Source organism: Rhopalosiphum maidis, chromosome 1, assembly GCF_003676215.2.
Source record: "Rhopalosiphum maidis isolate BTI-1 chromosome 1, ASM367621v3, whole genome shotgun sequence".
NCBI classification, from domain to species: Eukaryota; Metazoa; Arthropoda; class Insecta; order Hemiptera; family Aphididae; genus Rhopalosiphum; species Rhopalosiphum maidis.
In genome coordinates, this window is record NC_040877.1 from 21,465,010 (window position 1) to 21,489,252 (window position 24,243).

General features: G+C 26.8%; 1 protein-coding gene across 1 annotated transcript in view; it reads left to right on the top strand.

The window, feature by feature from the left end:
- Positions 1–24,243, top strand: part of LOC113561104 — a 282,663-nt gene that overhangs the window by 247,510 nt on the left and 10,910 nt on the right. Inside the window, exon 2 of the mRNA XM_026967325.1 lies at positions 12,256–12,458. Within this exon, the coding sequence (XP_026823126.1) occupies positions 12,256–12,458 (203 nt within the window). The remainder of the gene's footprint in view (positions 1–12,255; positions 12,459–24,243) is intronic.

Below are 24,243 nucleotides of genomic sequence, written 5' to 3' on the forward strand. Positions count from 1 at the left end.
TAATGTAAAATTAATTTTAAACCCGGTAAGTAGACCTATATCGACAATATCTGCTTTTTGCTTTCTCTTGAATATAGTAGGTAACTGATAATGAATTGTACTGTTATTTATTGTCAAAAATTCGTAAAGTAGTATAATTGATATTATTAATTGCTATTATTTCCTATTCCGTCGTCGTTGAGGATAGTCATTAATACCCATTATTGGCACTCCCTTGCTTATGTACTCCTACACCAATAACTGATTAAATATTTGTCGGTATGAGTTTCAATCGTGTTTTAAACCGGACACTAAAAAATCTGTTTTAAAATTACATAATAATTTTTAATATAAATGTTCACAATCATTCGTTATAAATATATTATATAACTATTATTCTTCAAAACATAATACTATCTAATGTTATTTCATTAAATTATATTTACATAAAAACTGTTAAAAAAATGTTATCGGGTGATTGGAAATCGACTAAATCATCGACAAACTTACTATGTTTTCATTATTTCATTCTAAATCATTCTAAATTCAATATGCAATACAATATTGATTTTTAGTATTATTTATTTTATTCATTTCAAGCACATTGTATCATTTTAATCAACAGTATACTCCTATAATTCAACGTTGTATATTATTATGATTTTAATCAAAATTAAAACTCATACATACACAAATCAAACTATACTAGTGACATTTAATTGATTTTTTTGTAATTTGAGTGATGGGGGTGTAGTTCAAACATTTTAAAATTATTAAAACTCTATTATAAATTATTCTTTTGAAATATTTATCATTGCATCAAATATGTACTTGTTATATTATAGTATGATATGTACATTAGATTATTAATATTGTGTTCAAATAATTATTTTTTCAAATTTATTATATTATCATATTGAATATTAAATTTAACCAGTTAACTAGTGTAATTTATACGTATAACATGCATATTGTGTATAATTATATAAAACTTGTTTTCATAAAGGTATTATCATTTATCATAGGGCAGGTTTGTACACACCGAATACTATCCTCTTATAGCGTTTCGTGATTATAATTGAATGCTTAATTATTTATAGTTGTACTTTGCGGAATTCTTATTGATATTTGACTAGTAAAAAAATATTTGGTTTTTATTTTTTATCTATTTCAATTTCTGTAACAAAATACGTGTCAGCCAGATCAGTAAAGGTCATTCAAAAGACCGTCATCAATCATCGAGTTGTCTTAACAATTTGTGCCTTACTGCTGTCGACATTTCTTTGTCATTTATCTTGATGTTCAATTTTACTCTTCGATTAACACTAAACTGTTATATTATACGTATATTCTTTGAATAAAATAATACATATTTTGTACTATCGATTATGAAGTAAATATAAATGTTATATATACAATCAATTAAAACCGATAATTACGTATACCTAATACATTTGTAAGCAGTGTGTGTGTGTTTTTTATAAACCAACCTATTTGTCTGAATATTTTTAATTTCTTACCGTGTGTAAATATTTGTGAGCTATAACGAAATCGAAAAAAGAAAATTTTAATATAGGTAGGTACATTTATTAATATGATCTATAACTAACGTGACCAGTATACGCCCCGTTTTAGACGGCACAGTTGCGCTTTCAAGCTAAATGTCCCGCCGACCCAAAAAACACAATAATGTCCGACTTTGAAAAAAATGGCGATCTACATTGCATTATATCGCAAAAAAAAAAACACTTATGGCGGACGTGTATTATTTATACATTCATACCATTTATAATATTATATTAATTAATTAACTTATTAAAAATAATATTCTATTCGACGTTTTACTATAATTATTAAACTGTGGTAATTCTATACAACAAATTATTAAAAATGGGCCCGTTCAATATAGCTACACTGTATAGACTGAAGCAAATGTGTGACACGATCCAAACTACATGTTATTATGTAATATACATCAGAAAAAATAGTCGCTTTGACCATGACAATACAATTTAACAACACATAAATATTATAGTATCTACAACTGAACATATTTTATTCGACTTGTTGCAAACTGTATATAATCATATATACCTATTATATTAAAATACGCCGTATTACGAAAACCCCCTTCCAATCGTTGTTTATCGTTTTGGTCGATATCCTAGGTTATTATATCGATATTATATTATACGCGCCCCGAACCATTTGCGAAATCGGTTAATTCCGCTAGTATATACATAATACTCGGTGATTGATTTTGAACAGCACCACGCCCTCGGGTGGTGAACGATGCCGGGAATGTTCATCATCCGTATACGTCGCCGTAGCCGTAGCTATAGTCGTCGTTGTCGTCGTCGACGTCGTGTGTGCACATATATTATTACACAGTGTATATTATTCAACGGCTCGTTTTCGCTATGGACGCCAGTCGGACGGTCGGTCAGTTATGTTTGATCCTCGCACGTTGCGACTATACGTAAAGAGAGAGGAAACCTTTTGTTAATGGAATTACTAAATAACCGTCATCCCTCCCGCGTGTGTATGGTGTATGTGTATGGAGAAACATCACAGTCGATTTCCCGCTGCTGTCCATTTGTACAGTAAACATTCATCGCTGCCGCCGACCACCGTGTAAAATGGTCTTCGTTTTATCATTGCCGTAGTTGTGTGTTGACGGTTGTCGGGCGGCGGACAAACAGTGCCTTTTCAACGAGAGGAGGGCATACGGTCATATGTGTTTGGGTGTGTCGTGTCTCGTGTGTGCGTGAGAAGTGGATGTTCTTAATGTTTGTCAGAAATCATCAGGTGAAGGCTGCGACGTGTCAACTCCGTAACACTAAATCCTTTTGCGAAAATGTGTTGCTTATAATTGAATCTGACGCTATTATCCGCGTATATGTGTTTATATATATATGTATTTATTTATATTTATATATACACCAATACACACCCCGAGGAGTGAGCTCGCGAAAATCAATTTTCAGACACGCCCCATTTGCATCACAATAATGAAATTAACACTAAATCCACTCGCGATAGATGTTAAACAATAATGCGTAGTACCGAGATAAACAGAATATCGCACACAAGTTTAATGGACCGACTCCTGATATACGATTCACGAAGGCTATCGCCAGCACCACTGTTTACTACTAAAAGTCAATAACGAAAATGTTCTTATTTTAGTTTTCACTACCTTGATTAATCATCTATACAGTGATCAGTAATAATTTAAACTCGTATTCCCGCAGGCATATACGCAATAATAGATATTTATTATATGAATATACGTTTATTTAGTTTTGGTATGATTAAATATTTTTTGTGTATTTATATTGAGTGTTAACACTGTCAACTCTAAAGTTGTGGATATTTAAATTATTTTTTTTTTGAAAAATTCGAATTATTAACCATTTCTATGCATGAAAAAAAATTATTTTGAATAGGTACTATCAATAATCGTTTTATATAACAGATTTGAATACAACAATACATATTTAAATACATTTTAGTATTACTTAAAAAATTAAAAAAATGAACAATAGAAAGTTTAAGTGCCTGTTTCATCTCACATAAAATTAATTCATTATAAACATTCGACAGGTTTTGAAATATTTTGTCTACTTTTTGCCTAATAAATTGATTTCTAACTCAATATTTATGAAATTACTTTATTGTTTTTGATTGAATAACCATTAATAATTTAATATGAACACTTGTTTACACAACCATCTCTAATACAATTATAAAACTAAATACCCACATGGCAACATGCAATCAAATTAACATACATATTTAAATTATTAGACATTATAATTATACATTGTACAATTTGATTTATAATACACATAATGATGTTCAAATCAGAATTAAGTTTTAATCAAACAAAATAATATTTTAATAATGCCTACATATTATGTACTTGTACTTATATTTTATTTTATTTTAAACTATTTTATAATTTTGGCATTTAAGTAAGTATTTACTCCTTTTTTTAATATTTATAAAACACGATTTAAACACACCATAAATAAACTATATATTTATCTATCACAGATATAACATGACTTATTTAAATTTAAAATGTGGATAATGTTAAAATAAATGCACATAATTCATAGGGAGACGTGGGAAAAATCGTACTTATGCCGAAAAATTTTCTCTATCTTGAGTCAAAGTTTTTGTTTTTAAATTGTCAGATTGTGAACATCTAAATCCAGTTCTCTTGCTACACCATAAATAATTGTTACCCAAGAAATGTTCACAATTTACAAGTCTCGAGTATATCCAAAAAATCCTAAATTTATTGCTGTTTATTTATTTTTTTTGCACCACCTCCATACAATTCCTCAACCACTATATTGTGGTGAGGATTGAAAAAAAAAAGGCAACGGATAAAAACTGAACCTATTCTTTTAAACTGGCGAATCCCTAACGATAAATCTGATGTGAAAATAAAACAAAAGTCGGATTTCTCGCTTGGCTATTTTGCATAAGACCCGGGGGACTGAGACGCAGGTGTTGAAACCTGACCGTGGAGTAGCTATGAAGTAGTTATTGCAGAGTAAAAGATGCAGTTTTAAGCTTTCATCGAATACACCTACTGCTGTAGGTGGCATATTTTATACGGCGTATAATATACGCAGTTAATACAAATTGTTTTTTTTTTTTGTATAAACGTTTACTTATTTTTGAGATATGTTTGTTAAAAATATTTCTCATAACTAAAATGTTTACAGTTTGTTATTATTTTTATTGAATGTAATAGTCTCAAATTTCTCATATTTTGTATTTATTGTTCTTAAAAAGGTCAATCAACGTACACTAATAATGTTAACTTCGCAAGTATGATATTATATTTAATAGGCACAAAATAATTCACGATAATTTTAAAATACCTACACTTAATTAGATTGGGTGAACCTCTATCGCGATGTTTTTGTTAAAATATAACTTTTTTTTTATATTTGGTTCGTATTTGAAGATTTGTGTATTATGTAGTTATATAATTTACACTAGTACATAATATTAATATTAATCTCACACCGACACCATCGTTATTCGACTATGACGTATTTATATCAGTAAAGCTTATATACATATTTCTTAAAATCTGTATGTGTAGTATAATCTCAGAGAGTATCCATCTCATAACAGCGTTTCTTGAAACCTTGTATAAACCGGATGTTTACTGGAAACTCATAGATGAGCACCGCCCACACGACCCCCATAATACCCGTAATGACAATGAAGACAAAACTTTAGATTCAAGTCTCGGTCCATATCCTTTCTCTTAGTTAACAATGGGTCATTTAGGAAGGAAATTTTTTCTCTAAAGCAAGGAATGTTTAAGCGCTTGTTTTTGGAATTAACCCTCGACGTTCCTAAACTTTTGTCGTTTCTCTAAAATTTCCCATTTCACTCGACAACGTACACATCGGAGTAAGCAAAATACGTCGCACACAAACACACACCAACTAGATGATATGTTTGTCAGCATTGTAGTCCATGTGTAAAATCCGGTTTAAATAGTCCCAACAGATTTAAACTTTAGCCCGTCAATTAGCGACTTACCCGCCTTCGCTTCTAGCTTATAATTTTATTAATTCAAGACGAATGTGTTAAAATTGTTTCGGATTTTATTACGAAATATGCAAGCCTTGTTTGTATTGTATTTTTTTTTCAAACCTAATTATTTTCTTAAATTATATTCCCATGAGGCATAAAATACTAATTTATATGAAAGTGTTACTTTTTTATCATTTCATTCGTGTTTCATTAGTAAACTGTCGAGTTTTCAGACTATCAACTAAACAAATGTTAAAATTTATATTTATTTATACGAAATGCAAATGTTTTCATATATTAATTAACAATCACTGACCATATAGAGTTTCTAATTATATAGATCATTCAAAAACTTTCCTTGGTCCTTAGATAATTTGTTTTCCATGTATATAACATGTAATATGCTTTTAAGTCCTACAACTATAGTTAGATGGTTGACTGTATAGTATGTTTGTTTGAATTCAAAAACAGTGATAGATCATCGCTTTCGAAAAGCAAATATATTATTCTCTATTTGACTAATACTGACCAATGCTTGTTTCAATTTTGATAATTACTTTGTTCTATGTCGAACCCACGATACTTTTAAAACTTTTTTTTTTTATATAAACCTCGAACAAATATAAACATCATCGTAAAACCAATACTTATGCTTCATTCAGAATCTAAAACTAAAACTGCATTATTGCTTATTTTATACTCGCTATTGGTACTTATTATAAAAATGTATATTTATTTATTTTGCTTGATTTTTTTTTCCGATACGTATACATAATGGTAAAAAAATTTGATATTCAAACGTATACAGTATATACTATACACTATACACAGACCGTAACCCAATTGTTTCTATTTCCATACCCTTGTGGCCTTGAGTCATATTCATTAACGGTTTTCTTCTTTTTTTACTCCCCTTGTTCGACGGTATAATTTTTCACACTGAAATCACCGGTGTCGGCAAACAATACGTAAACAACGGTTGTCGGACAACGAAAAACCGCACAAAATACCCAATTTCCCTAGCGAGATAGGTTATATATATTTTGCAGTATATGGTTGTATCTCTTTTCCCCCTTCTTTTTTCATTTTCCACCCGTAAAACCCCCAGGCGAAAGGCAATCTTTCATTTTATTCGCTACGGGTCAGTCCTACAAGGTTTTTGTTGCATTGTCGGTCTCTCGCGCGCCGTTTTCCATCTCTAATGAAGGTTGTGTACCCTAAAAAGGCTCCGATATATTATTATTGTACCTGAAACAGTATTCTTAACCTCCACCACCATCATCACCATACACCTCGTAACTACGTGTGCATTATGCGGGTCCGTTGGCTCTGCGCCTATTTTTTTTTATTAAATGTGATTAAGCTAATTGTATAATGTTTTAAATACTGACCAAGGCAAAGAATGTATCTTAATTTAAAGCCAAGATGCGTTACTTAAAATAGCAAGTCGTACTTACTCCAAAAAAATTCGCTAATTGAGCATTAAGTTTTGAGCTATTAAAATTAAAAATTCCTAAGATTAAGCACCGAATAATATCGATGAATAAAAATAATTTCTTTAGAAATAGTCTGTCACCTCCTCTTGTCTAATAATAAAATTACAAACCCTGGTTTTTTTTTTCATTAATATTGTTAAAATGGTATGTAAATAATTAGTCAATTCAACTTAAATATTATATATTATAATACCCCATAACATGCTGAATTATTTTCTTATCTATCTGCATTAGTAATAATATATACTTATTATTAACTGTTTGGGGGTGTTATTGGTGTTAATAAAATAAATAAAATAAAATAAAAGTTGAATCGCAGCTGGCCATGCATATAATAATAACAAATTACGCGAATGTTCTATACACGGTCTTACTATACCTATTATACTCGTCGTTGTTTTTATATATATACACCAAGTATAAACATATCCATATTATATACGCATCAAATTATATTTTTTTTCACGTATTGCCCTGTCGCGATGATAAAGACGCAACCAACCGACTGGCGAATCAGCTCAATTTGTGAAAACGATTGGTGTCCGGGACGTTGACAGCAGGCGGAAAAAAAAGAGAAAGAAATGCCGAAGGAAAGACAAAAAAAAAAATAATAATAATAAATAAAATACAATTTTTCGTTTCACGAAGAAGCTACGCGTAATCCGTGCTCTGAATTCCGATTGTGTGAAGTCGTGAAAGCTTCTTATTATAAAGTAATAATTTATAATATATATACAATAGTGTCTATAAACAACAGTATAATATTAAATGTAGCTTTTTAAATTTAGACCGTGTTTAAATTTATTACTATTTTTGTTTGTTACGTTTATCGACAATTTATTGCTAATCGAAAAAAATATAGTTAGATAAGATGCAATAATTTTAACTTAAAATCAGCTCTTCTTTTTATTATTATTGAAAACTAATAATTTTTGTTAATATTTTTGAAGGAAAAAATAAACTCTACTTCCGTGTGAAATAGTTTAATGTATATTATTAAAAAAAAAAACTTATATACATTCTACAGAAACCAATAGTATTGGTTAATACTATTATTTTCATTTCACTCGCCTTTACATAAGATAGTGGTGTGTATGGTGATATTAAATCGTAAAGAAATTATGATTCTATTGAAAATATTACCTATATAATTCCAATTATATTCGATCTCCAATCGGCTTTTTGACATTTTTAAATTAATTATTAATTATTCAAAACTGTACATTTTAAACGAAATCCACAGGTAATCGTTAAGCCAATATATTAATTGCTTTTTAACTTGAAATCTAGTTATCTTAACTGCATACAATTAGAAGTATCTAAGTATACTATAATATTAATTAAATTATGTTCAATAAAAATTAATTTTTATAGACAATATAACATAATATATTATACGAACTACGTTGCATTTATTTAACTATCTTTAAATATTATCTACATTATCAATACCTCATTCACTTATTCTCTTACCACATCATATCATCTAATTTTTATAATGAATAATAAATACATTTTTTTGAAAGTAAATATTTGTACAGATTATATTAATCATAATAATAATACTGTTTCGAGTATGGTTTGATCACGTTATCGTACTGTGCTCGGTGTTTATAATTCGTCAATCTAACTTTTAAGTGATTTTTACTTCAAAATAATGTAACATCACTTAATGTTCTTTTAGTTAGTACAAATAGTTACGTATTATGAAATTATTCCCAGGTAGTAAAAAAATTATTATTTGAAAATATTAACACTATATTTAAGTGTTTTTAGTCAGGAATGTTACTAAATAAAATACAAAATATATTACAAATATATATTGTACGTCATGTGTATTATTATATAACTTTGATGCATTTTTAATGTAATTTAACTTATATTTTATTTACAAATATTTCTCTTAATTGGTTTAAATTTTTAAATATTACATTTCTTAACTAGTATTAAATTAAGGCCCATGGTCTAGGTACCTAATCTAAATTCAATTTAAAAACAATATTATTTATTCATGGATATTATAACACAATATAAATAGCAAATTTATTTATTATGTATAGTGTATAATTGTATTAAATTTTAATTCAATTATACACGTTTATCTCGATATATAGTTTTCTATCCTGATATATATTTTTAATTAGTGGTTAAATAATATTATATTAAAAACATAACACGTATAATACTATAATATTATGAGTTTATGAGTTATGACGTATATAATATAATAAATTATTTCATCATTGTATAAAATGTTTTTAATTTATAACAACCAAATGATTTTTATTTTTCATATTATACCTCAAATTTTATAAAAAGGTTATGGTTATAACAAAATATTTCGCATAATCTAAAAAATAACTTGCTTCAGCAACAATTTTACAACAAATATTTATTGAGGGCCAAAGAAAATGTAATGATTCGCAAAATATTATGTTATAAAATAAAATTTAAAAACATAAATAAGTAAATGCGTTATGTTCGATTTTATAATTTTTTTTTTATTTAATTTAATATATGTTTTGTTCTCGTTTTTTATTATGCTTGCTCAAACTAATTTAGCGATATACCTACGCATGGGTGTACACATATTGCTAGCACGGAGTGCCGTGTTTATCTGTGTATAATACAAAAGTATATAATATTATTATTATTCAACAATGATAATAATATTATTATTACGGTCGTAAATTTGAATACTCTGTTTGATATGAAAACACTTTGTTCTTTTAATAACCTTCGTCGTGTTTCAGATAATTTCACGTGTAAAAAATATTATACAAACTATAATGGTTTTTTTCTCTCTTTGTCTTTTTCTAGTTTGTTTTGCTTTATACGACAATATACCGGATATGAAATTATCTAAAATTCTAAATCACGTAAAAAATATTTCTGCGTAAAAATAGATTACGACATAGTTTTTTATCTTATATACTTGTATCTGAATTTCAGAAACATTCACCGTCCGCGACGATGAATTTATGTCTAATATTGTTATTTATATATTTTTCAAAGTGCCTACCAGGCTGTTCATATTGAATGATATTTGTTATTATATACTATCGTGAACGTCACATAATATATAAAAATTATAATAGGTTATGTAAATTGTACGTTGTATAAAAGTTTGATGCGTCACGCTTATTATATCACATAATATACAACCTATATAATCATATTATCGTATACATTCGATATGTGAGCATAAATATGATATTTTATTGACTTTGTGATGATTATATTATTGTAAATTTCAAATGAAAAATTACAAATAATATGTTACAAAATGTTAGAATAAAATAACCAGTTTTGACTGATAAACATTTTCTATTTATTTATAAAAATAAATAATAACAATAATGAAATACATCAATATAATATCTGAAATAAAAATATAATAACATGAGCTATAAGTCAATTCATTTTTATTTAGCATGCATATACTATATTTAAACACGTTTAATTATTGACGTAGTTAATAATATAGTATTACATACATATTGAAGGAGCATTCAGCAGTGCACTGTTTTTCGCAACATCATATTATTATGACCCATTTTTAAGTTTTGTATAACATTGTGCAATGTGGGTTAAGTGATCGTGTATGTAACGTACACCTATCGAGGATCTCTTCCACAAAATACATCTATGTATGTGGGTTTCAAGTAATTTTCAATATAATATCCTACGTTCTTTCGACACTTTATAAGTGTGTTGGAAATAAAAACAGAGTTTAAAATTAATTTTAAAAAAGCAGCTGTGTCAAATCATATTTGTCACATTTTTTTTTTCATTGCTGCTCCGTGATCGTTTAATCTAAAAATACGTTTTCACTTAAATTATTTTTCAAAGCTTTGACAACTACTATTAATGGAGTTATTTGTGTTCATCTGCTTTATCAATATTATTATAACCATTAATAATGTAATTAGAAATATTAACATGTTTAAAATCGTTATTCAGCAATCCCAACAATTAATCTAGGCATGATCCTACGATAAATACTTAGACCATTTTTAATTTTCCTGAAGAATAAATATAAGTAATTTTAATTTTTTTCTCGTAAAATTATTAATTATTATCTATTATTATGGTCACTTTTATTATTGTTTTATGATTATTATTAATTCATCTCAATTATATACATAGATTGATTACAATTATCTACCATCATTGCTTGTGTTAAAAGTCGAAAGTTAACTATTTCATAATATATTGACAATCAACACAAGATTAAATATAAATAAAACAAAATTCGATATGAATTAATCATTAATAGATCCGCATTAATTAACCTAGAGACATAAATAACTATTTATAATAGCAGGCATAAAATCAAAATAGGTAGGACTGAGGTACCACGAATCTTTCATCAAATGATGTTTTGAAATAAAATACTTAAGCATCATAAGCTATGGTTCCTTTTTAATTTACTATTTAATTTACATTTATCCAGCTTTTTAAATTATTTACAACCCATACATTTTTTTTTAATAATAAATCCACTGACAGTACATTAAATGATTTAAAATTTTTACTAATCGAACCTTCAAAAGAAGATTTATTATTTTCATGTTTTTAATAACTTTCAAAGTTAATTAAACGTTTACTTTTAAAAATACATATTAATGATAAAATTGTTCAACAGTGTAAAACGTATTAAAATAAATAAATTTAGTTACACACATTATAATAAATATAATTAATTTGAGGGTTAATTTATATGTTCTGGATATTTATTTATTTTTAACAACCATGTAGTTTTAACGTGGTTATAAAAAAATTAAAATCATTCTTTTTTTCGTTATAATTAGAATAGTTTATAGAATATAAATGTTTAAAATGTAAATATATTATATCATAACAAAATAATAAACGATACAAATCCCCAGACAAGTTGCTTATGCATATATATAATGTGCACCGACACATTTCACTTATAGGTTCTGTTAAAAATATTTATTAAACTTTTTAAACAAATATAGACTTAAATAAAAAAAACTGTAAATATCATATGTTGTCTATATTATTGTAAAAAGTCATAGTCGTATTTAAACGCCACCCTTGGCTGATAATCATTGTTATTACAACCCTAATATTAATAAATAAATAAAAAATATTTAATTCGTAAAATATAATTATCAAATATTACTTTTAGGTACTGGTTTTGTTAAGTTCTGTTACGAATAAAATATCTTTATTTTTTCAGCATTTTGCCTCAGACTTACGGAGTTAAAAATCGAAGAACATACTCTCGTGGGAAACAGTACAAGACTAGAGTGCAAATATGACCTACAGGGTGAAAAATTGTACACGGTCAAATGGTACAAAGATGGGAACGAGTTTTATAGATTCCTGCCCGGGGAATCGCCAGAAATACAAGTATTTGATGTTACGGGAGTACACGTTGATGTAAGTACATTGATTTTAGACAATTTTGTATTTTATGCAACTATATTTTTATTTTCGATTTTTTTTTCATTTGCAAAATATTACAGTGAATGTTCTGTACGCAGCGTAACAAATTCCCACCGCATTTCGAATACATATTATACTTATGTGAATGCGTGTATTTAATTTCGGAACAAAGTTCGATACGTTAGTTTTTAACACACAGTATTCACTATTAAATATTTTATCATACCTCATATATTTACTACATAAACGTAAACAACATTTAAGGGGAAAAAACCCAATATTAAATTGAATTTATTTCTTACATTTTATATTGTCAGGTATTATTAATGCAACAGCAGCTATAGTTGTGGAAGAAAATACCAATATGTTAGAAATAACGTAGTGTACAATATAATTGCGTTGTTTAAATAGGATTCGAAGAAAACACGGACGAGATAATTTCAAAATCGAAATCATTTAAATTCTAATGAAAAATGTTGTTAATACAACTTTTGCCGTTGGAGTTTGTACAGAACTTTTGTGGAAGCTGGCTTAATGCGTTCGGTCCCGGGTATCGGTCTCTAATGTCGCACGTAATAGATTCGACTGCCGTGTAACCGACCGCTACCGCCGCTGCCGGGCTCCTAAACCAAAAACCCAATAGTTCTACAACTTACAGTAACAAATTCGAATTCCATAATTACCTCCATAAAGCACACAAATGTCCGAAGCTGCCGGTGCATTAGTAAATGTTGAATAACAAAAAAAACAAAAAAACTGCTATTTACAGATTATAAAATTATAAAACTGTATTAAACTATAAAATGTTTTTTGTTTTTTTCTCATATAGTGTATTTGCGTTTATATTATAGTTTTAATTCTAAATGAACTGATAGAAAATTTTTAACAACAAAATATGTGATGCATACAATTTTTTTTCAAAATTTAAATAATATTTTAATTATTAGATTTATTTTGTTTATAACAGACAATGAATAACATTTTTATCCTTTCAAACACCGTTTTGAAATTTGTTACATTTAAATAACAATCGTTACAATCGCAGCTGCCCATTATTAAAGTATACACTTTATTAAACATATTCTAATTTGGTAGAGTTCATCTTTACCTTCGGTAATTGTTTTTTGTTTTAATAATTCATGGCTCTTTTCATAAAAACAAAAGTTTACTAAATCTGTTCTGTCTAATATATTATAACAAGTATAAGTCTTAAATTAAAAACCGCAATACTCAAACACTGATTGTCCCGAAGCAAACAAACGAAATGAAAAAAAAGAAAGTGGAATTGAACTGAACAAGGAATAGTATAGTTTACAATCTGTGTTGACATACTTTGTTCAGAAGATATTATTCTTGTCGAGAAAATAACATATTTTTTTTTTTTTTGTTCTTCAAAGAGTAACAAACCAAACACAACATAATATAGGCCAATTGTTTTATTATCTAGTCTATATTGCAAATTCTTCAATAAAAGATGAACCAAGAAATATTTAAATGCAATATATCATATATCAATGAAATAATCATAATCTAAGAAGAAACTGAAAATGTACTATTCTTTGAAAAAATATTGAAGGTTTAATTAACAATTTATATACATAGTTGAGTTATTTCTAAAGATTGATTATAAATTATTTATAAGAAACAACAAACGAAATGTTATCAAAGAAATAAATATAATTTAAGCCCATCACATACTTAATATTTAAGTACGTCATACATGATTCAGACTTCCTTGTTTTGTGTACAAATTTGATAATTAAAAAAATATCTAAAAGCTGACGTGAAAAATTGTTAAAGTTAATCATGATAAGTGCTTTTTTGATCTGACTTATACATGATTATATAGTACAGTTTAAAAATAAGTATTTGTTCAGCACATATTATTATATTTCATGCAAAAATAAAACATTTCTCAATTATTTTTAGTGTTTATACTTTGTATCAACATATTGAAAAATTATACGAATTCAATATATGTTTATATTTATGGAGTAACTTCTAACTATATGATGACACACACACACACACACACACACACACACACATATATATATATTTATAAAATAACATTCTCTGAGTACCGGAAATATTGTACAAAACATGTTTTTATATCCATATAGTAAATTTCCAATGTCAGTTATTCATTTTTTATGATGTAAAATAATTCAGATATGAAAATTCATGTTTAAAGGAATTTAATATGTTGATTACTGAGGTTTTGACCTTTTTTTTTTGATTCGTTGTACAATTAATGCATTTCAATTATGACAGGATAAAAAAATGGCTTTTAAACTTAATTGATTAATTACTAATACTAATTTGGTGATAAATTAATCTAAAAAGAAAAATAATGATTTTTACTGATTCTAATAAAACAAACTTTAAAGTTTTAGTTTTGTATTAAAATAAACGTTTAATATATCTATTTTTCAATAACAGGTATCGCTATAATATTAACAAATTATTAGAAATATTCGGTACGATAGTTGAAATTTTTTCTAACCATAAATGTGACAATAAATATATTATGCATAATTACGATGTAATAATCAGTGTTGTTTATCATCTATGTAATTTTATCTATATAAAATAATTTCAAATATCTTTTTATCAATCTAATTAAAAAAATATATTTATCTAACATAAATTATCTGGACGATTTTTGTGTGAAGATTTTAAATTTATTTTTTCATTTTTGCTAGCGAGGAGGTGTTTATTTTTTAATTAATTAGATTACGTTTATCTAACCAGTAACCTGCAGGAAATACGTCTACAATCAGCCACCAATTCTAACCAAATCCTTAGATAAATTATAGATAAAAAAGGTGACTTTTGAAATGATTATTTTGATTCCGTGCGTTGGCTAGTAATTTATAGTCAGTAATGTACGCTTTTATAGAAGACACCCAGATAAATCAAAATTCCCGGTTATGTTTTAACATTTTAAAGCACTTTTGTTGTGAATTTACCCTTATTTCTGTACCCATTAGGGTGCACTGTCAATAATGTGTACTTATTGAATTAAGAGCCTTTTAATATAACCCCACCTCCCCCCACCACCAACATCGTTATCACGACTGAATTTCGATATTTTTATAGACTGCGCGTATTGCACTTATCGGTGGCGTCAACGGCGTGTACAAACACGTATAAGTATAATACAATAATAAATTATTGCACCCCACGAAGAACAAAACTAGAGTCTACGGATTACCATCAGATGCGGATGGGAGGTAAGAACAAAGCCGAACAACGAAATTTTGCAATATATATACGGCGTGCTGTAAAATGACGGGCGGGTGGATAGGCACACGCACCGGTGGGGGGTCTCTGAAAACTGTATAAGCGAGGCGCGAACGTTTTTGCGCACGCCGTACAAAACGGGCATTAATTTTCCGGGCCAAAACGTTCGCGTTCCATCATTCCGCGCACAAATCTGACAACAACACCTGGCACGGCCCGAGACTAATTGACGCGCGGCCGCCACTACTGAGGGTGTATTTTTTCATCCCCTCCAGACTCGCGGTAACTCGACCACCAGTCGAGGGCTGCTCGCTACTCCTGGGCAGGGTACTAAAAATTAAAAAATTTCATTTTTTCTTTTGGTCGCCTCGAATTTCACTTCCGAAACCAATACCATTTCGTGGCGATAATTTGGTTTTTGTAATTATTATTTTTTCAACGACGTAACACTATCATTGCGTTTAATATATGTAATCGGTTATTTGTGAATCCGATCGGATCGAGAGGAAACTCGAGACGAATCCATATTAATTATACGGCACTACAACTGGAATTCTTTGACCCGATAAACTTACCACGCTGAAAGCTATTAAGTATTGTATTATACCTGCAACCTATATGCATATTGCGTGTGTAATTCAATATATTATATATAATTTATGTCAATAAGGTATATTCGTAGGATTTGATAATAATAACATTACACTGAAATTGCATTTAAATATGTAATATCTTCTAGACATTCACTGTACAATTTGTTTTCATCTCTAATATACATGTTGCTGTGTGTAGGGTTTCGGTTACTTTAAGCATTGACAATATTCTAAGAAGTCATGTTGATTTTGAATTGTATGTTTGACAACCTACTTTTGTCTCTTTATTACATAAAAGAGATTTTTAAATATTATTCAATGCTTTGAAGTATCACGGCGAAAAAAATTAAATTAAAAATCAAAGCATACAATTTTTATGAGTATTATTATTATAAATTGACATTTTAAATAGATGAAGTATTTTAATAATAATTAATTTAATAAATAAAAACAAAAATTTAATTTTGTGAAAATCATTTATTCAACCATCGAATAATTAAATATGAAGCGTTATTCTTCTAGCGTACACAAGATATAATATTTATTAAATTAGAGTCGTCCAGTTCCTGGCCTATACAAGCACTTTGTTTTGACTTAAGGTGTGAACGTATATTTAATAATTCAAAATATTCTAGAGAATTTTCATTCATGAAAATAAATAAATTATATTATTGTTAAAACTATACGGATTAGGTTATAAGCATTTTTCTAAAAAGATATCCAAAATTGTTTAATTAAGATTTTATAGATAACGCACCTAAAATATTTATCTAACAACCACATTTATGTAGATAAGAACAAATTAAGTTTTACAAATTTAAAAACTCACATACATCGCGTGTGTATTAATACGTTTATCCGCTGGTGTTAACACAGAATAAACAATGCACTAAGAAAACGACTATACAGTAAAATACATAATACATTTACGTAATTAATAAATTAAAATAGAAATCGAAAAAAAAATTAAATAATAAATAGGTTAGCCTAGTTTTTATATAAAAATAAATTATTGACGTTGTGTAATAAGCAATAAATATTTCTTTTTAATGAAACAGTAATTGATTCGCCTAATTATTTTTTTTTTCGATTAAAATCAATACATTTTATCATTGTGAGTCAATCAATAATTACGTATCTTTATTTTTGATAAGTACTTGACTAATTACAACAATGTAAATTACACATGTTTATACACTAAGTATTTATTATTATTAACTTAAATACTTTCATAAATATATACATTTTTTTTATGTGAATACCTATTATAAAACCAACACCCGATAAATATAAAAAATATAACATTTACTATGTATAGAGGATAAAATAGAATCCGTCCGACATTCCTACAACGTGATAATAATGTAGTATACCGTATCCACACTTGCTCGTCCGCAACAAACATTACAATATAATATAGGTTCACTGTATACATTTTGTACAGATAGATACAATAAGAAAATGTGTTAAAATAGAATAAATAGATATTATGACTTTTTTTTCGCTTTACATGCCTTTGAAGCTCTTATAGTAGTAAATTCAACTAAATTTCTATAACCTTTTTATATTTGCGTACCATCTACACAGTTTAAAAATTTTTACGTACCACCTGACCATTGTTTTTTTACTTAATATTGTATACGTTTATGTTACATGTATAGAATTTTATTTTATTATGAATTACAAAATGATAGGAATTAAGTATTTAAAGTACAAAAATAAATTAAATTAAATTAAATATATGTACAATTCTTATTATTATTATTATTATTATTATTTATTATTGCGATTACAAACGACCTCCACACCACCAAATAAACCTAAAAATGTAATATTAACAATGATTTATTCCAATTTTTTTTATAAAAGAAGATATTGTTCGCATATCACTAGTGGTACGCGTACCATAGGTTGAGAAACGCTATAGAGTCTTCCAATCTTTTAGATACATTAACTGTTCTTTTATTTTGTCTCTGTCTAATACCCATTGTTTGGGCCATCCACGTTTTCCAGATAAGTTTTTGATAACATTCCTTATCATTTTTCCGTCAGTTATCGTCACGTGTGCCCATCTCATATAATAATTATTTGATATTTGAATTATTATAGAATTGTTCTACTTACTCGTTTTTTCCTTTCGTAATTACCTGTAACTATGAACATACCGATTTTAAATTAATCAGTGAGTTCAATTGTTATGTATTAATATAGTTTTTTTTTTATTATTATAAATTGCTCCGTTTGCGTTTTATATGTCACTGCAGATTACCTACTCAGAACGAATAAGGACGATATAAAACAATATTTAATCTCCTTTTTTTTATCATGCCAACTGGTCAGCTGTCTTAACTGTCGTGAGCCTATGCTATTATAGTTTACGGTTAGTTCGATTCTCTCAACCAATTTCAGGATATAAATCGTTTAAACAAAATATTATCATCATCGTATTATATTAAAATTGTATTTTCATCGCTAATTATGTTTATTGATTAGCCCATTTCGTTTGAAATATTTTACTCTTAAATAGGTACATGTTTTAGTGGCTTAGCATAACTACGAAATTAAGACCCGGCCAATTTAGGTTCAACAAATATATCACCAAATTATCTAGTTAACGATAATTGCCTTGAATTTGTTAAATAATCATAAAATATAGCTTAGTGTTATGATTTTCAAGTTAATCTCGCTACTAAATATAGGTGTACATCTGTGTTCATAAATTGCTTTAAAACTTTATTCGTTAGCAAACTCGCTATATTCACGTGAATTTTGTATGACAATACTATTTTACAGAAAGATATAATTTATTTAAATAACTTATCATACTTATGACACTTATATTAAAATATTGATTAAAATTAATAAATTATTAATTATGAAGTTTTCTATTTATAATCCAATTTGTGGTAAAACTATATTTAGCTATTACATTGTTACTGAGTGAATAAAATTTTAGTCCAATGAAATGCATGTTACGTGCGTATTAGTATGAATTTTTGCTAAAAAATATATAATAATGTAAAATATAAATACACAAATAAAAATTAAATATTATTATAATAATACAATAACAATTTTTACTTAATATTATAGAATATTTCAATATAATTTGCATTGTGTGAGTATAGAAATCATAATTATAAACGATGTTGGTTGGAATTACGATTTACTTCGCTTGGAGGAATTTTCCAAAACACAACACGTTTTATAATACTATAGCATATTAAACGCAAACGTATAATTAAACATTAAATTGCGGTCATCCCACAAAGGATAATAAACAAGGGACGTTTATAATACCAGTAGTATTTAATTTCTTATTCTTTTTTAATTTAAATTAATATCACTGCAGTTACAGTGGTGGTCCTATTAAACCTAACTTTGATGTGTTATATAAATATGTAAAACAAAACAGGCATATTGTTACCGTTTTCAATTGAACTTCTGTGGTTTCTGTGGAGAAGTTTTAAGGTTTTATTTGCATTAATTCAAATATCACTTATAGTAAAATAAAATAATATGGTCGATACAGTTTTTATTTTATATACCTTATACATTACACATAAATTATATACACACTAACATTTATTGCGTAGTAATATTTACTTATATACCGCAAACTACCCATATATGTATATGTAAAAGTATAAATGAAAACGCATAAATAAACATTTTAAATTACAATATTGTAATTTGCAAAATAAATTCTGAAAAATATAACGTATTATTACGTCTAACTCATAAAAATAAATAATTTGATAAATTTTTATTTTGAAATATTTTGAAAAAACAGTATCTATGCTTTTAAAATTGTTTTTTACAGTCCATTTAAAGTTTTTACGTTGAAACATTTATCTTAAACCCGATATATTTAAAAAATATGTAGGTATGAAAGGCGTGAGAGAGCTATACTATTATAGCAATATAACTTAATGCAGAGACGGTTGAATTCAACAATTCAATTACATAGCAAAGAGTGAATTTTTCTATGCATAAAAATAAAACAGAAATATTGAGATGTGGCAAAGTTCTAAGTACTCTGAAAAAATTCCTTTTTTAACTTCTATAAAACTTACTATAACCTCCGAATAGAGTATGGAAAAATATGCGTCTTATCTGAAGATATCGACCATTTACGCTATATTTATATAGTGGTATGTTTAAGACGTTTTCCTTTTATGCCGACCTAATAAAATAGTCTATCGATTTTCTCAAGCATTCATCAATTTATTATATATTATACTATAACGGCGTGTTTCTAATTCTGTTTTTCACGCATGGTCAGTTCGGAGTATGTCGACGTCGCTTGCTATTAATGTTTGATTGTTATATGTAATCGGGGTGTATGACCCACAAAGTTATAATATCTGTGAAGGTGGTGGCAGTGGTCCGAGGATGGTTCGGGGGTAGTAAACACATATTGAATATAAGAAGTATATTGTACACAAAAATAAAATAAATCCTGAAAACTCGTCCGTACAATATACGTAGGTTTAGGCTAATGCGGGTTCGTGCGCAAACATATTCATGATGTCGTCGCTCCTTTTAGAGCCCTCGCCAAACACAAACACACCCCCGTCACCGCGTACATAGCACATATACCTATACAAGCGCCCCGTTAAATCCGACGGAAAAAGGATGAAAAATGTAGAAAAAAATGAGCAAAAGAAAAAGAGAAAAAAACACGCACTCCGAATTAAATATAAATGAAGACTTGACCGTTGCTTTTTATGTCGTTTTTTTTTTTGTGCTTTAAAAGTAGGTAGCGTACCTGATTTCCCCATTTTATCGGTGGCGTGTTTATACATCTTTATAATATCACTATTGTTGCATGGAATTTTCAATTCCAGTTCGTATAATATTAACATGAACATACAGTTATAAATGTAACATTATGGGAGTGTCATATCCAATATGCGCATTCGATGGTATAATTTCATGTATCTTGGGTCAGTCGTTTTAAGAACCAACAGGTGTCTTATGAAGTTTACATACAGTTATTACATTATGATATTGATATTATAAAACAATATACTTATAACAAATAAAGTTTTAAACTTCAAAGTTTAAAGAATATAATATAAAACGATATTTTTGCATTTGTATAACGTAAATAGTTTTTTAAATATTCAAAAATGAATTATACAAATTTTCAGAATATTAAACAGTTTTTTCTGCATGAATTATATACATAAAATAAATTTATTTCAATTCAAAAAATATTTTCAAACAAATCCACATTTTACTTTATTTGTATGATCGACTAAATAAACAATTTAACGAAATTAATTTTTTTTTTTTAGTATATTCTAATAGAATATAATATGCACTGTACATAGTATGTTCAATGTTCATTAATGATTTCTAAGTAATAGATATGAAATTAAAGTGTTTTCAAGTAAATTAAACAAAAATTATATTAAAAAATAAATTTATTAATTCGTGAAATAAATTCAAATATATATTTTTAAAAGAAAATTGAAGTTGATCCTTGGGAAAAATAAACACTCTCCTGTGAAATTCGTTAAACAAATGAGAGGTTCGTTTTTTTGTTTTTTTTTTTAATATTGTAAAGAGTACCAAAACAAGAAAAATACCGTTTTAATCAATAAACATCTTAAGAAAAGTAAACTTTCCAAAACATTGAAAAGCAAAGTATACATTATTCGGTGAAATCTAAAACACTCTTGCTTCAAAAAGCTCTTATAATCACTGTAAAACATCAATAAAAACGCAATTATAAAAAGATTGTTTAATCTAAACAAATATAAATACATCTTAAAAATAAATTATTATTATTGCTGACTTTCTTAATTTATAAACGAATATTTATTAATTAATGTTCTTATAGTTATTGTAGATATTTTTTTTAATGATTATATTAAAATAATTTTGATGCATTAATTTTTTATTAATATAATATGCTATTCATTACTTAACTTTTATAATTAATTATGATTTTACATTTTAAAAATAAATAAATATAATATTTAACATCTTTATAGAAATAATTCAAGCTTTTTCTATATAAGAGTATAAATTAAAACAATATAACAAAAACTTATTTAATTAAAATAATTCACCACACGTTTCAGAATTATTTCACTTGTCGGTTGTTATTCTTTAAATTTCTGAAATAACTGATGAAATTTAAAAATAAAAACTTTATAGGTAATTAATACAAATCATACGATAAGAATTAAACATAATTCTTAATCATGTAAAAATATCTCAAAAAAAAAAAAAAAAAAATAGTGATAATTCGATAGATATTTTGAAATAAAATAGTAACTAAAGGTAACCTTGCTGCATCATATTACTACATTGTATTTAACCTTACTGGTATGTACAGAGTGTTACAATAACTATACTCATGCCAAACTATATACATCCAAATTATTCATTAAATCATTTACAGTAGAAAATAGAATTCTGATTTAATCAATAGAATATTTTATCTCCCTAGGATTAATCACTATTAGTTGGTACGAAATATCTTATAAATTTAAAAATATAGTCTAAGTTTATTTAAATTCTAAAAATCAAATTTTGAATAACTGTATTATTGATAAATAAAACTTAAAAAAACGGGTAGATAATTGCTGAATCTCTTTATATTCATATTATAGTTATAAATAATACTTATTCATTCTTCTTGATGTATAAAAGTGTGAACTGCAAATCAAGAAATCCAACAATAGCATACGTATTATGAAAAAATAGCATTTATATAATATATTTAAAAATAATATAATAAATAAATAATTTATACAACTTAAAAAAAAAATTGTAATAGAAAAATTATTTTAATTAATACAATAAAAATTATAGTATAATATTTAGGCTGATATAATAGGTTCCATATTAAACATCAATCCTTTATGTGTATTGTGTATAATACATAAGTTAGAATATTTCATTACAATAACATCATGTATTCTATAGATTTATACAATTTGTAGTTATTTTAAGTAAAATTGTATTTCTATACACAGTATTATAATAACTTAACAGAACCGTCACCAACTACACAAGCCCATCGATTGGGATATTACTCAAATATATTGAAATATACCATCTTACGTAAAATAAGATATTTTTTCGATCTACAAATTATGTAAAATCGCACTTGGTTGATTTACATTAGATTTAATGTCGCACTAATCGAACGTGTACTCAAAATAACAAAATAAATGGACTATATATCTTTTTTTATTATCCAAGCATCCTGATTTTTCGTTTGCGGAAATCACCTTCACTTCCCATTTTTGAATTATATAGTAGAATCGTCTGCTTGTGTATCAAGATAACGATACACGGTTTACTATAATTTACGGGTGGTGGCAAAATATATTACATCATTATTATTATATCCTTGGTCGGATTTTTCATTGTACGAAATTAATTTAAATGTTTGTCTCTAAATAATATTACGAATTTAATGTAGGTATATAATATGCTTGTTATAATCATAGACTAATAATATAATTGGGAACATATTTTTTTTATATATATATACATGTTATAATACCTAATACTCGTCAATATAAAAAAAAAAAATTCCTACATGGAAAGACAACAGTGATAAATTATTGACCATCTTTATTGACACGCAATAATAATAACTGTCAAGTTATTTGGTTGAATTAAAATTCTATATTTAGATGTAGTATTATTTTTAATAATTTAATATTGCCATTAAACGTATTAAATGTTGCAATTTGATATGATTATGTAGGTGAATATTTCAAATCCATAATAATCTATCACATTATTATATGATATAAACGTTAACATTTGAACATGTGTACTTATTTATTTGTGATTTATTTACTATAACAAAGCCGTTTATCATAGCATTCGTGTAGAATATTGCCTTCGCTGATATTTAAAAAAACATATTTAAATAAAATTGCATAAGCAAAGCGCCGTGTTACATA